Consider the following 17,153-nt stretch of genomic DNA (forward strand, 5'->3'; position numbering starts at 1 on the left):
ACTGTTACAAGAATTACTGATATTTTAATACGAGTTTATTTGAATCGGTAATATTAATTTGATTGATTTTATTTGTAATCAAATATATGTAATATTTCTAACATTGGAGGTAATATGAAAATAGTTGCATATTAAGCGATCTTGAACGCTCATTTATGATTCCTCAGCACCTTCTACTTTCATCCTGAAAAACGCATAGATATTTGAATATATTGTTATAACATTATCATTTAAGAAGTAAAGTGAGATTCCTGAAAATGTAGTTGTAACTTACACTTTTGGTTTCTGATGTGACTTGTGTTACTGATGCTTCATTAATATATGGATATAAGAATATCTCAAGTTAATGAGACATTTTGTCCCGATATATTTGGGATTTTTTTAGTCATTGTAACAGTTTCAATGTCGCTTCAACTTATAATACAGGAGTAGTGGTTAGTACATGTATAATGTTCTTGGTGCAAACCTAAGATGATGTTAATCATTTTATGTTAATCGGAGGATGTTTAATTTCAAACAAAATGAATGATATACTTACACATGCTCAGGATGATTACGAATTTGGTCAAGTAAATCTGCAGGTCTTATTTGATCTGTACAGATACGGTGTACGGCAGTAAATAAGGGGAATTTCTCTGTTAAATTGCGACCTTTTAACATTCCATGAACTTCATCAGCTGTGGCAGGACCTTGTAATTTCTGTCCACCTAAAAGTTCATCTTCAAGTGCCTTAATTGTCTGTAAAAAGATATTCACATTTTTAGTTTAACAGAGTTCACAAAATAAGTTCATTAATTTTATTTGTTTTTATTTTTCAATCATAAATATTCTAAGAATTACAATGAATAAAAATCAACAAACACTTTTCTATGTACTCGTATTTATTAAAGAAAAAACGAAAGTATAGATATAAAATAACGTTTCTCGTACTTTGCCAGTTTTTACATATTGCTCGCACACTCTGCGATTTCTGCCTCCATAGCAAGTAGTGATTAAATCTGCTACACCACAACTTTCAAAGAATGTTGATAGCTTTGAACCAGTATAGAAAGTGTCTACAAACTTAATCATCTCCATCAATCCTAATCTGATCACAGCTGCTTTTGTGTTATCTCCTAGACCCATACCATCTACGAAACCAGCTGCGCAAGCCACGATATTCTGAAATAAAAATCGTAGTTGATCGGTAAACATATTAAAATGTTGTTGCAATAATATTACTAATTTTTAACTTACCTTCAATGCTCCGCATACTTCAACAGCTTCGCAGTCTTCGACAACTACTACTCTAAAATTGGGTGTTTGAATGAGGTCTCTTAATAATGGTGCTAGCCGTTTATCCTTGCAGCCTAAAACATTTCAGATATCATAAATAACAATATTATTTATTTATTTATTGTTATCGCTCTAAAATAATCGGGTATTATTAATACGAAACTTCTTCTATGGAATTAAAACATTGACAAAGGTTTCTTTAATAAAAGGACAAAACATATTAGATCTATTTTTTACTTATTATCTATATTGAAATAGTGTAATTATATGGTTGCAACATAAGACAGTGACAGTAGGTTGAGATCTTTGCATACGTAGGTCACATGCAAATGAATTTGCATCTTTTCAATTAAGAAATCGCTATTCAAAAAACCCAGACCAATATGTACAAGGTTTCAGTAGGGACACGAACATCGGTAAAATTCAAACAATGTATATATCTCTGTAATATTAATTTCGTTACTACAACTTGTACAGCAATAGGATTGTTGCGAGTAAGGAACAGATTATTCCGCCTTATTGGCGCAATCAAGAAATATATTACGTGTAATAAAGAATAGCTGTTGCTACGAAAAACATTTTTAAACGAATTTTCATTAAAAGTGAATGAAAGCCATCCTATTATACACGGATGGTGTGACTTTCAAATGACTTTAAATATTATAATTATATATATCTCAAAATAATTAAAAAATCTTTAGATTTAAAAATCGTATAATGATATTTCAAATATCAGGAACATTTCTTGTACTTTTACATTAAATGATATGTTTCAAGTGAACTATTCTGTATACTGTATATGTATATAGTATACATATTTATAGCTACTTCAACAAATATATACATATATACATGTCCGTAAATCGAGTATTACTGTACTTACGAAAAAACAAATTTTGATTTTTTATTGTTTCTAATAAATATATCAAATATAACTTTATAGACATTTATCGTTAGACACAATTGGGAACGAAATACAATCCACAAAATTATATGTCTGTACAATATCGAGCATAAAATTAATTTATATAAAAGTGACTCGAAATCTTTCAAATGATTATTCAATATTTAATTCTAGCTACATATTAATTACCGATGGTAGTTTCGCAGAATTTTTCCTCGGCCACTTCATTAGCCAAATTTGCACCCATTAAAACATAACATTGAATTCTCAAATTTTTTTCAATAATTTTAGAGATTAGTTCGATGTTTGTTCCATCTCCTCGATCGAAACCCTTAGTACAAATTAAAATATGTTTATTACATTGGAATCATTCGAATGTTCGTAACTAATATGATGTTTCTATAAGTCAGCGTACCTTAATTAATGACAAACCAACTGCCGTTGGCTTTATTTTGTCTAGCAATGTTGCACACAATGTTCGTATGAATTGATGGGGTATTACAAATATTAGGATATCTGCGTCTTTTGCAGCCTCGACGACGTCAGGAACGGCAACCTGAAATTTATGCAATATTGTTATTATGATTATTCAATAAATGACATTTATTTATCTTGAACGTGATAGAAATCAACGTTTTAATTTTCGACTAATAATAGTAGTAGAGGAGATGTTTGGTTCTAACATTTATTGTTTTTATCGTTTACACTAATAATTATAATTATAATGAACTACAAGTTAGTATATAAATTAAACTTATAGATGGATGAAATATTTTTTCTTTTGCGAAACGAAACTTTTGTATCGGCATTTTATATTATCAGTGTTTAATAGGTAGCGTAAATTCTTAATTAGTAGATGTTGGATATCTATAGAAACATGAAATACTCATACATAAAAATACGCACAATTAAAAATTAATAATCAATATCAACAAATATTCAATAAGAAATGTTTTACCATTTACAAGTTATGCCGTATATGCTGTATCATTAACAATTATAAAAATTTTAAAATGTTGTTTTAATCCTGGAAGATGTTAATTTGTTTGTTCAAAAAGCAAACAATATTTCTACATAATATTTTTTATATTTCCATTAACTTTCAAGATATTCCACAAAATGAGTTTCTCATTCTTAATTTTGAATTCTGTTCTGATACTTGTGCAGTAATGTAAGGTAAAAAGATAATATACATATTGAAACGATTTACGTTTTTTAAGATTTTATAATGATGTACTAGTTATGTCAATATATATATATATTTGTGATATACTTTAAGTTCGAAATATAGCATATTAATACTACTTTAGAAAAGATGAATGTTGGAAACTCGAAATTATTTTCATTATAACAATTTATATAATTATAAATACTATATATATAAATTGTTATTATAATTAAAATAATTTCAAGTTTTCAACATTCATCTTTTTTTAAAGTAGTATTAATATGCTATATTTCGAACTTAAAGTATGTCACAAAAAGTTTATCAATACTTTGTCTCAATCAATCGTAAATAGAGCATAATGGTTGTATTATATAGATTTATGTGGCGAAATGCGGACGAATGATGTCACATGCATCATGCCGACACGCTTGCAGATTTAAAGCCGTTGTAATATCAGTCTGGCGACAGAATATAAAGACCGCGCGTGAGAATCACTTTTAGGAGCTGAAGACAACATAACAACACTGCGATAACAAACAGTGTCAATTCTATAAGTGTCATTTTTGACTTCGATCTTGTGATTAAGTCAAACTGTAAATCCAATTTCGGAAGTGTCTGTGCATGTAAAGTCATTGTACAACATGTGATGCTCTATGTATTTAATAATTTTTTAATTAAAATGTATAAATTAAAATTTTCAGAAGGTGGCTTTTAACCCTTTTGGTAAAAATATTAATCCCTTGTACTATAATCATGAGTCAGACTCGTAATAAAAATTTCATCTAAGATCTACTAAATATGAATATTATTAATTTCTTCTAAATCCAGATAAAATTTATTTCTTCTGTTACTAAAATATGGAAACGAAAGTAAATGAAGACAATACAAGAAACAAAAATTGTCTGATCCTACTAGAGAAATTATTAAGGATGAATAAGTGCTAATTAATATATATAATAGTGAAAAAGGAATCATAGTGCAAGGGGTTAAATGGTGTTTGGTGCCACTTTGTAAAAATGGATCCTTTGTTTTAATCGACTGAAAATTCTACTTTCTTGTGAAAGAAAACAATGTAAATTCCATTTTTATATTTTATAGAAAACTTAGCGTTTGCAATTAGTACGATCAAAAATTAGTTTAGAGTGAATGAGGAAGAGACTAAACTAGTTTTTACTAATATATGCTTTACAAATTCTTGGATTGTAAATCGTGATTGTTGAATCCAACATTACGTGATGTGATATAATATTTTGAAGAATAACGTATCGTCGGAGATTCACTTATGTTCTAATGCAGTTCTGCAAATTATAATTATTTCGATTGAATGAACTAAATGGTTGTGTCTTTTGCACTATTTCTCATTATCTAAGAGATTATTAACATTAAAACTATTGAAGTCTAACAGTTAATAATGTGTGACACTTTATAAAAATGATTAGAGTGAACTCATGTAGACTTTTTATCATTTTTATTATGATCCACGTAAAATTCTGTATGATTGTTATTGAAATTCACACAGTCCGAAATTTTTATTTCGATTTTCTAAATTTTCAAAACGTATAATAATTTGTAATAATATTTTCTATTGGTAAATTTCTTCTTTCTTAAGTCATCTCTCTTTGAATCATATCTACCGATTCGATGTTACTATGTTTGCACTTCTTTAGTTCCGGGAACTGTTGATAATTATTGCATAATGCAGATCCGTAACAGGAATTCAGTACCAATTCAAAAATGCGATAAGTTATAATTACAATTCTAAAAATAATTTTTCAGAGAAAAATAATGTTAAAATATTATTAAACAACTAAACGTTAGTCGAGCTTATTGTTAGCATGAATTTGACCGTGTTCGAACGGTTTATACGTCTATCGTTACTCATAGAGGAATAAACTGTAAGGTCTGTGGCCTGCAACAAACAGATTCATGCGCCAAATGTGACTCACAAATTCCTGAATCAAAACCGTCGCGTTAGTGACCCATATAATGGTCACTTACACCGAAAATTTGTACTAATTGCAAGTGCAAATTCCTAATTAAAAAATATAGGATAAAAATGTGTAAAAATTATAGGATTATAGTTTCAGTCTTTCCAATCCTTCAAATACTGTAACATTACTGATTGGCCAATTTTGAGGAGTATCTCTTGTTTTCGCATCGAGAATCGTAAAATTTATAATCTTAAAGATTCCGCGAAACAATTAACAAATGCAATCTACACAAATTGTTGTCATAAAACTGCTAAACAAAGTTGCAATGGTAGCCGGATTGGTATTAACAATGGCTTACAGAAATGATACATTATGTATCTGAAATTCCTACAAGGAAGGAATCTAATTAAACATTTAATGAAAGAACGTGATGGATGCTGGTATCGCTAGGCGTTTTTACATTTCCGCTTGAAGAACCATACCATTCTCTACCGAAAAATATATACATATCAACTTTACCATGAGTCTTCTAGACATAAATCTGATTAAGATATTTTCTCTGATCGACAGAGTAATGTTAACCCCTATTAGTTCAAGAATTATAGAATGCTGGCTTCAATTTGTCCGTATAACTGCCGATTAAAATGATAAGGGTTAATATTAGAAATACAAAACGAGTTAACACGACTACTTTCTGATTTTTTACACAGTTACCGAAATTATCGAAATCTTTTAATAAGAAACTTTTTGATAAACTTCTTCGTCCGGAGAAATATTGTAAAGGACATATATATTGCAAAGTTTGAATAAATCCAATGTTGTCATTATTACGACTAAAGAAATATATAGTATGAGTTTAGATATGAAATATTTGTAATTTATTGGTCGTAAAATTGGTATCATGTTATTTAATACATAATAAGTATTATTCTTAGGTTTAATACTTGAAACATTATGTTCACAGAATATTCACAGTGTTCACTTCTATAATTAGCAAGTGATCTTAAATCGATTATCGTCGTATATTTATCTTTTATTATTATACTTAATTCGTTATACCATCGAGAAGACTTATATTATTTGTAATATATACGCACTTGTAGAATGCATTAAAAACATTTACATTCTTCTTTGTTTGCGTAAAAATAATTGAAAATAATCGAAATATCTACTTTTCGAAAATATGTAACTTAATAAATCGCTTTTTCCGAAACTTCGATGAAATATGTGTTAATATTATATAAATGAATGTTATTAGTTTGTTAATAATATGCGGCCATTCAAGAAATATATAAAATCGAGAAAACTCACAATATTTTCAGGTAGCCTGTGTCCGGGCAAATATTTTACGTTTTCATGCATCGTGTTTATAATTTCAGTCAATTTTTGGCTATTTACTATTTCTTCATAGACATACATTGTCACACGTGTTTCGAATTTGTTGTTATATTTCATAACATTGGCGCCTACGATTTTCGCAATGGCTGAACCCCTAATGATAATATAAAAGTTAATGTGTATACTCCTTTAAACATTAGTAATCATGAAGATGATCTTCTTGAATGCATTTTTCTTGCAAATTACACTATTTTATTTCAAATATAAAGTATGAAAATTCTATTTCATTAAAGCTTATAAGTACTACAATAATGAATGAATTATTTTGTGCATCTCCATTTAATAAAAATACGAATTGTAATTAGAGTTATAGTTCATTATTACAGAGTCAATATAATAGAGTCCAAGTTTTAGGATTTAAAAAATGTTAGTTATTTCAGCTAAACTGTTTCAACAGTCGCAGTGATATAAAACTTGTTAATTAAGTCAAATCGAAGGTATTCTCATATTAAATTTAATAAGTTTTTTAATGGAGAATTCATTGTTATAGTACTTCTCATATATTAAGATACATTTCAAATTTTCCTGACCACCGTCGAAAACTATTTCTAACGAATTTGAAAAAAATATTTTTATTATTATGATATTTCGAAGAAAATGTATATGTATACCAATTGCCACTTCCAACAATGCATATTCTTTTCTTCGCTGGAGCAGCCATTTTTACAGAATTGATATCACAGAATTAATGGTCACGAAATCGTAAGGAGGTGAAGCACTTAACGTAGTCGAATATTACAATCCGCTTATTTTCGGGGCGCCGATGTACGATTGACTGACTGACCGATTAACTTACAAACCAACTTCAGCCTTCTTTGACCTTAGCGGCGATCACAAATTATTTTCTAACGGCTGGCGTATGCTGCTGTGGACCAAGGCCAACATGAACGCAATCGCAAACTGTGGCCAGGTAGAATGTTAAAATTAGCGATAGTTTGATAACACATTTGACATATTGTAAAGTTTTCAATGCAATACGTCAACCTTGAATTAAAAATTTATACCGCATTCACAGAATTCAACCGAACATTGTAACTCTTTTAGTACCGCCATTGAACAGCAAATTAGCGAATGTAGAAGTGACAGTAAATAAATATGTACACAATACATTTGAGAAACAAATTTATTTAAAATCTTTTAGAAATGTATAAAATTAAGAAAAAGTTACAAATAAGTCTGTACAAATGCCTTTGAATTAATATAAATGGATGATATTAATTTTTTAGTGTTAGCTTTTCCTAACGATATTTGTTATATAATTTTACATTGCAATTAGAAGTTAAATATACTTGAAATATATTTCTAATAAAATATAATTATTATGGATTTGAATGACCATAAAAGAAAAATAAGCCAATTACATTCTACTTATGCAGATACTTTTAAAGTATCAAAAACGTAATGAAAATATGAAAACTGATGACTTTATCAATAACATAGTTTTTCGAGACTAAAAATACTATTATATTGTACTTATGATTATAGTAATTGTTATCTCTGCATTGTATCAAATTGGTATGAATACTTCGTATGTTAAACAACTATCACACCTCAAAAATAATCTATAAATTTGTAACAATTTTTTAGACATTAATACGCGAACATCATCCCTCTTCCGTGTCCACAAATATAATCTTCACAGATGGCATCTCGGTGCAGGTAGTTGCAGTAGTGATGCATTAACGTCATCGTCCCTAAATACGAAGTGAATACAATTAAAAATAGATATTTGTTAATCGCAATAAACAATACAGCTGAACATCATATATTTTGACATGTATAAACGTACGTTAGATCCTCTATAAATAGAGAAATGTGTTATCTAATTTTAACAATTCAAAATATAAGAAGATGTTCTGGCCGTATCATCTTGATGTTTTACAGAAATATTAATTTTGGTTTTGGAATAAGGGCAAATATGACTCTAAACTAAACAAAAGTAAAATAATAAATAACAATCATATATTTAACTCGCATATTACATTGTTTACGATAACTTCGATTGCATAATGTAACAGTTTACAATAATCTACAATTTAACAGGTGACTAAACAATTGATTTTCTTGGTACATAAAACCTACATTACCAACAAAAGTCGCTGATACATGTTTGTTCATAAAATCTTTATATTTTATATAACATGTCTGATAAAATTTTCATTAAAATATATAATAGCGCATACTGTGCTTTCATAAATTATCTAACATTTCATTATACTAACATGTACAGTAGTGTTCTAAACGTAATTTATTAGTTTAAAGAAACTAATGATGCTGTAAGGGTGTATTGAAAATATTTTTATGTGCAATATGATACATAATTCAAATCATAAAATGGATGATAAAGTAAAGGGCTAAAAGCTAAGAGAATAATGAATAACAATTTAAATATTAGTAGAAACATTTTCAAAAATTAATTATTAAAATATCATAAGATAATATTAATTACCATGGTCCTCGTTCTTTTTCTTCCTTTTACGATTCCATAATATTATTTTTAATAATTTGTTTATTAAACTACGCAAAAGAAATCACATTTTTTAGAATACAATCATTGAATATGATGCACATGTAACTTTTTAGCCATTTAATGAAGAGAATATGTATGCATCTATATAGCATTTGAAAAAACTGCACCATATTCAAACATTTTAAGTTTGTAAAATTTCATACACCCCATAAAGCATAAGAGTAATAGACATGCATGCAAAATAAGGCACCTATTTTTATCATTTACAACACTTACTTTATTTGTATCAGTAAAATGAACGATTATTAGATAGTACATATCATACTAGAGCATATCTTCCCAGATCATTCTGTTTCGAAATATAGGTACCCTTATTTTTTTAAATCTAGACTTGTTATTGACATTACAAGCTGTTGTCATATTATATTTTCTTTGTCACCATATTTATTATGGACGTATATAAAATACTTTACTGATATAAATAATTCAAGTTTCATCTTGTACATAATAAATGCAATAACCGAGTTCTTCAGAAAAATATATACCTACTTTTCTTGTACATAGCACAATGACTATTTTTTTTACATATATGTACACGTTTTTACACGTTTTTACATATCATACATATCAATTTTAATTATTTGTTGTTTTTGAGTACAGTACTATCCAACTTTTTCAATGTTTTGAAGGAAAACCAGCAATATTAGCATAGCTAGGACCATGGTTTAAAGAAGTATTGCATCGTCAATCGGAGATTTTTCAATTTCTTACTAAAACACTAAATTCTCTAACAAATTGCAAACGTAAGAGCTATACCTGGCACGTATATCGCAATCACAATAAATTAATTTTAATATGTATTACCTATTTCATTACATTCTCTTGTTGATATGCTGAATTTGTAAATTATGGCACAAAAATATTAGGTAATCTAATTTGAAAATTAAATTGTACAGTACATCAAATAAAATAACTATTAGCCTATATCATATTCAGATAAAGGTCAGATACTTCAACTAATCCACCATTAGTTTAGTGGAGACAATTAAGCTTACATGTGTTCCGGATGGTTGCGTATGCATTCAATTAGTTCCTGTGGTTTAATCTCACCAATACAGATCCGATGTACAGCTGTGAAAAGAGGAAACCTGTTTTCCATATTTTTCGCTTTCAGCATATAGTTTACTTCTTCAGCAGTAAAAGGACCTTGCAATTTCTGACCGTTCAACATTTCCTGTTCCAATACAGCAATTGTCTGTGAACGAATAAATGTTGTATTTGGTATATGTTTTGTTTACAATTGAATAATGATACAGTAAACATATTATATAATTTTTATATTATTATTGGTCTAACCTTGCCAGTTTTAACAAATGCCTCTGAAACTTTACGATTACGCCCACCATAACATGTTGTAATAAGATCTGCTACACCGCAACTTTCAAAAAATGTAGATAGTTTTCCACCAGGGAAAAATACATCTACGAATTTAATCATTTCCATGAGTCCCAATCTAATGACAGCAGCTTTTGTATTGTCACCTAATCCCAGACCGTCAACAAAACCAGCACCACAGGCAACTATATTCTGTAAAAAATTAAATATAAAGAAGTCTTAGTAGTTAATAGCTGAACATAGTTTGTTTTAAAAGAAATTTGTGAAGTAATTTACGCCCTTTAATTATTTTAATAATGAGCAAAAAATGTTTTATTTATTATGCATAGAGAAATATATTTAAAAATAAGTTATTAGATTTTTTTATATGTCATCCAAATTAATTACTCATTGGGAATATTAAAAAGTATAATACAATAATATAATGCATAATTACCTTTAATGCACCACAGCATTCAACTGAATCAACATCCTCAACAACCACAACTCGGAAGTACGATGTCTGTATTAAATCTCTTAATGTTGGCGCTATATTTTGATCCTTGCAACCTGAAAATGATATGTAATAAATAATAATATATTACAATACAATTAATTAAGAGATTTACTTTCATTCAATAGTCTCAATGAAGATCATTACAATTAGTCGGCAAATAAATTACACGTCATTTACAAAACTACTAATAAGTAAATAATTTTGTTTGAATGCTACTGCATGAAACGTTGATTGATAACTCAGAAGGCTCTGGTTAAAAGATTTTGACAATAAAAACTGGACGGTAGCATATATACATAATTCGGTTCTTATAGAATACTCTATGTTTACTTCATCAACACTCCACCTTTATCTATGTAGTTGCAATGATAATAATTCTTTTAAAAGTAGAAGCTAATGGAACAGTATAACTTACTTGTTGTATCACAATTATAATTAAAGTAATGTTTATTGTATAATTGTGACTAATTGTTTGAGATAATGTTGATACTGCCACACTTAACATTTTCAATTTAGTGGCTATTCTGTCTACAAAAACGATGACGTTTATAATTACTAGTACATTATACACTTGAACATCACCTTACGATTATATTAAAAGTATGAATAATATCTATGGAATTGAAAAAATCTAGAGAATAATTTTTACTGGGCATTACATATTACATAAAAGGTGATTAACTGTTTGTTTGCATGTATGTATTACTGCCATTTCCTTTATCAATCCAAACATAAATAGTTGTAGTTAGGGAAGGCTTGAGTGTAGGCTGCAAGCATTGAATTTTATAAATAGATTATACATTACCTATAGTTGTCTCACAAAACATCTCTTCAGCTACTTCAGAAGCCAAGTTTGCTCCCATTAAAACCGCCATTGGAATGTTCAGTTCTCTTGCAATTATATGGGAAATGAGTTCAATTCCACCACCCTCTTTTTTATCAAAGCCCTACAGAAATTTTATGGATATAGAAAACCGTTAAAATAATTACTTTGGGCAACTATTATAATACTAAAAATAAGATGAATCTAATTGAATAAAAGATTTAATGAAAGCATGTCTGTTTGAATACTTTGAAATAATGTAGAAATCATTTTAGTTATTTTAGAACCTCATCTATTTAATAAAAGTAAAAATTCGTTTGTCCCAGTGACTCATAGTGGGTAAATATGAACAATAGATTCTACCTTGCTATATCGGAAGTTATTCATCCAATCATATCAACATTCCATTGATATACTATATGTTATCATTTTATCATTACCTTCTATGAATAGGTAGGTTAACATACTTTGTGGAAAAAAAAAATATGTTCAATCCTTAATCTTCTAGTTAAACTAAATAGCTTAAATTAGTACCTTTATCAAAGAGAGACCAACTGCTGTTGGCTTTATATTCCCTAATAGTGTTTTACATATTCGTTGAATAAATTGATGTGGGATTACAAAGATGAGAATATCAGCATCTTTTGCAGCTTCTACTAGATCTGGAACAGCCACCTAAAATATAACATAACACATTAATTTTGATATCAAAAATTTCATCAATTAATGAAAATTTCATCAAAAAGTTCAATTACTTATAATATCTCAACATAAATTAAATTTGCTTTAATGTAATTTTAAAATGAAAAAGCCATCTTTGTGTATTATTTGAATGTACAAGTGTCACTCTTCAGATGTCTAAATTTACATTGTTATTATATTTTATTCCTTAACTTACACACTTTAATCTTCCTAATTTAAGTAACAATACTTTAAAATCAAACTCAATATTTTGCATATGATGTTAATGTTTTATCTACTACTCTAACAGATGTGTAATCAAATAATATTTTAAAGTTTGTTAGCTTATAAGTAGTAGTCCACAGGTATTCTTTGTAAGCCCGGGGGAATATTAATTGAAATAAATATGAATTAATAATTAGTATTTCCATTCAAGGTGCCTAAAATGCATTGATGTTTATAATAACTGCTCACACCATTCCTATGTTCCCAGTCTGAAGTAATAATAATAATCTACTTTTGAACTATAGACTGAGCAGCGTTTCTTCAGATTTGTGTCAGGTCCTCGAGATAAAAATAGTCTTTACATTTCACAAAATTTTCCAAGCTGATAAAATTGAATATTTCAGATAGAACTAAAATCTTTTAAAACGTTACTTAATTGATTACTTTTTTACAGAGTCTCTCTTGAAGTAAAAGCATCATAAATACATGAGTAAAACACAACAAATTGAATGAAGATGTATTGAATACAGCATACTACCTGTTTGCTCTACTTGTTAAAATTACATCTACATCCAACTAGTACTACAGAATTGTTAGTAAAAAAACAATCTCATACAGAAACAGGATAAGACAAATCATACCAAAATATCCAAATTTTAAATGAACACTTCTGCATCGATTCGCAATTACTAATAGTGATAGATAGGATATAAAAGTTTATGATATCTATGTATCTTCTAGTTATGTAAGTCTGTTACATTATTCTCATATTACTTTCTTTTATTGCACACAGAATTTACAGTCTGAGATTATGTATTAAGCTTTTTTTATTAAATTGATAAATGCTTCTATCAATTATCAAATAAAAACATTATTTATATAATGCAATAACATCTTTTATCACTTGCTAAAGATAAGATTACAGAGATAATTTAAACAATTTTTTATGTCAAGAGATTAAAGTACAGTTATTTGAATATAATTTTTCATGCATTAAAAATCTTCAATAGTGTACATAACTTTAATTTTTGCAAGTAACATATAGTTATCATGAATAGTGTATGGCCATTTCTTGTTTGCCAATGATAATAACGATCTTCTAGAAATCTTTGACAGACGATGATAGTTGTAAGCTCAGATTAAATTGAACAAGGACATACAGGGGCAATAAATGTGTAATTTATTCATTTTGTAAGGGATAAGATTTTAAAGTGGATGCCAAGGTAATTGTTCACTCAAAGTCAGTTCTCTGATTGCGGGGGACACTGTGAGTTGCATAACAGACTATTTTCACTCCTGAGATATGTTTCTTCTTTCCTGCCAAATTATATTAAAGACAAAAGATTCTTGAATTAGCTCAGGCTATACAGTAAAATTTATCTCTCACGTGTTGTTTGAATCCTTATTATGCATTGTAATATGGTTTAAAAATTCTAAACTATACATAAAGCTATTGTTTCATTGTTTATTTATATTACCTTTGGTTTTTCTCTAGAATATTAAAACTTTAATCGACAGAAATACTTTGCTTATTATTTTAGATAGGCAATTATTCTAGCTTGTAGATTTTTATATCTTGGTAAAAAATGTAAGAGGTGGTATGTAGAATAAATGGAAAACTTCAAATATTCTAAGTTAAATATCAATAATCAAAAATCTGCTCAAGACAAAGTTGAAATTGTTCAAACGTCTACTTATGCGTAAATATAAATACTTGTTGATCTATTTACTGCATAATTACTTGACACATTTTATTAATATTATTTCAATAACTATGCTAGTGCAATGTGTCAAAAATTATGTATGTATGTGATGCATACATTATTGGAAACGAATTCTCATCAACATCATTAGAATTTGTATTAATTGTTACTAAGTTAAGATTAAATTTTTATATTTCGAATTTAAATATCACAATCGAAGGTGTTGAAGATTTGCGGTAGATATAAAGCATCTAGGAGTCTGGAGTTACGAATCAATATAACCTCAGCCGCTTTGGTCGCGGTCAAGGTTCCGTTGCGCGAAAGTCATTGATATTGAAAATTCGGTAATTATGTATAAGAATACGTGTGGTAAACATATTTATCTGAATTAAATCAGAATGAAATTGGAAAATCATTCTACTTTATTCGAAGCAAATATTAATACTAAAACGCAACAAAGTATGTAACAAATTATGCAAAAATTATTCTGCTGTATTATTTCAGAATAACTATAATGAAATTGTAGCTCTTAATTATGAATTTAAACAAACAGACAAAATATACATATACATGTATAAATGCATGCGTACGCAGACAAACTATACTTAAATATATATTTCTTATCTCACAAGTCACGAGGGTTACGTAAACGCGAATTAAGCTTGCGGAAGAATGTTACAGTCTACGGTAGCTATTCAACACAAAGGACACACCTAGGTATTACGAAATATCTGTTTTGTCTAGTTCATAGCAAATAAATTGTAGGTATATTAGACTGGAATATAAATAAGGAATCAAATTTATCAGGAAAATATGTCAAAACAGTTGTATTAATTCAATCATAAAAAATCTATGTATATCTACTTGTAAACAATTTATGTACTACTTTCTAGTTTTTGCTTGTGGTTTGACAAACTATACTTGAAGTTAACAACACGAAGTCAACTTTATTTAATATAAAGATATGACATTATTTGCACATGTGTTTACTCGAAATTGATAAAGTGTGAGTCCTACAACTGTTTCAATTTTTACGATAAAAATGTATAAATACCTAAAATCTCATACATTCAATTAAAGCATATAAAAAAATACATTAATCTTTGGAAGTTATTAAACTGCAGTTACTGAATTAATGAAAAAGTGGAATAAATATTTTATTAAAAAAATCTTGTAGTAAATTACTTACCACATTAGGTGGAAGTTGATGGCCTGGAAGATATTTTACATTTTCGTGTGTCTCATTGATAATTTCGGTTAATTTCTTTCCATTGATAATTTCTTCATACACGTACATCGTAACACGGTCATCAAAAATGCTTTGTGTACTAGCATTTGCCCCAACTATCTTGGCGATAGCCGAACCCCTGGAAAGTAAATCGGAAGAAATTAAAGTTCATGCATTATAAAATTAATGGTTGCATTGAAAAAGCTAACAAAACTATTTTATTTATACAAATTTGGAGTTTACGAAAATCTGTATGAAACTAAAAAATGTTTCATGGAAAACTTATGCTCTTTAAGCTGCTTCGAGTAATTGTGTAATTTAATTACACAACATGTGATTTTCATCGATTCTTTACAAGTAAAAATCAGAGTACTTATAAATAATAACATTCGTTGAAAAAATCTGAGATGTGCATCATAAATTTGATTTTCATAGCGTGATTTTCCATACAATGTGCTGTTATCATTATTTTCGTAATTCCTAACGCATGCTTCTATAAATATCGTAAAAGTATTGCGATAAATTCTGAATACGGTAAAAATTAGTGACACTTGTTCTAAAATACAACTCTTTGAAAAAGAAAAATACGGGCACCAAATACGAAGGTATATATATACTTTGTAAAAATAATAAATAGTAGGCAATTTTACGTCCGTGACATTTCAGGCGACTTGTATAGACAGCACGTGTAAATAAATCGCAGTATTGGCTATTTTAACAAGATTTGCTAAAACGACATTAGAGATGTTTTCGGTTATGGAAAATAGAAGTCTTAATCTTTGCGGCAGCGTACCAGTTTCCAGATCCAATAATACAAACACGTTGTTTGGCTGCCATGGTCTTGCTTGCTCCAAATATCGGAGACACACGTTTATACAATGTAAAAGAATTGAGGAGTGCTAGACACGACCTGTGCAACTCTGAAGCAAAGGGGCGACTGGAACGGCTCCGCATATGAGAAGACTTGCGCTATTTTCCGTGGAAGTGGCAGCGCACATATACATACCAACGATCGCGTTGATATTAACGCACGTTGATAGCTGAGACATTATCGGGATTCAGACTTCTTCAATGTAAATACACTTTGATAAAAGTTGTCGCATTCCAAGTGTTTTGTTTTGTATAAATTCAGAAACAAAACACCAACAATTTAATGATTTTAAACGTATATTGTATATTGTTAATAAGACATTATTGTATGTACACACCTACTTTATCGTATTGTTAAATGTATTTCCAATAAGAGAAGGCGATATCAATAAGAAAAAATAAGTTAATAGATATCCCATTTGCACATTATTGATCTTTTATAACTGAAAATACTTTTATAACTTACGTGTTACCATCAAAGACTGAAAGAAAGATGTAAAGCAATATTAACTAATTTCACGCGCGCATTATTTTCTTTTTACGGTAAAACGCTTGATTCTGTATATAACAGAACAATATTTTATCT

General features: G+C 28.5%; 2 protein-coding genes across 2 annotated transcripts; both read right to left on the bottom strand.

Annotated features, from left to right (window-relative positions):
* Positions 1–60: 60 nt before the first annotated feature.
* Positions 61–7,548, bottom strand: LOC144469021 (glycerol-3-phosphate dehydrogenase [NAD(+)], cytoplasmic). Its single transcript, XM_078178872.1, has 8 exons — positions 7,288–7,548; positions 6,590–6,770; positions 2,595–2,735; positions 2,369–2,510; positions 1,237–1,349; positions 931–1,161; positions 539–738; positions 61–184 (listed from the first exon to the last, which is right to left on the bottom strand). Exons 1-8 carry the CDS (start codon positions 7,335–7,337, stop codon positions 154–156), a joined length of 1,089 nt encoding a protein of 362 aa, XP_078034998.1. The 5' UTR covers positions 7,338–7,548; the 3' UTR covers positions 61–153.
* Positions 7,549–7,849: 301 nt separating this feature from the next.
* Gpdh1 (Glycerol-3-phosphate dehydrogenase 1) lies at positions 7,850–16,631 on the bottom strand. The gene is made up of 8 exons (XM_078178871.1): positions 16,491–16,631; positions 15,659–15,836; positions 12,395–12,535; positions 11,843–11,984; positions 10,978–11,090; positions 10,503–10,733; positions 10,202–10,401; positions 7,850–8,370 (listed from the first exon to the last, which is right to left on the bottom strand). Exons 1-8 carry the CDS (start codon positions 16,532–16,534, stop codon positions 8,313–8,315), a joined length of 1,107 nt encoding a protein of 368 aa, XP_078034997.1. The 5' UTR covers positions 16,535–16,631; the 3' UTR covers positions 7,850–8,312.
* Positions 16,632–17,153: the final 522 nt, after the last annotated feature.

This window comes from Augochlora pura, chromosome 4 (genome assembly GCF_028453695.1).
Source record: "Augochlora pura isolate Apur16 chromosome 4, APUR_v2.2.1, whole genome shotgun sequence".
NCBI classification, from domain to species: Eukaryota; Metazoa; Arthropoda; class Insecta; order Hymenoptera; family Halictidae; genus Augochlora; species Augochlora pura.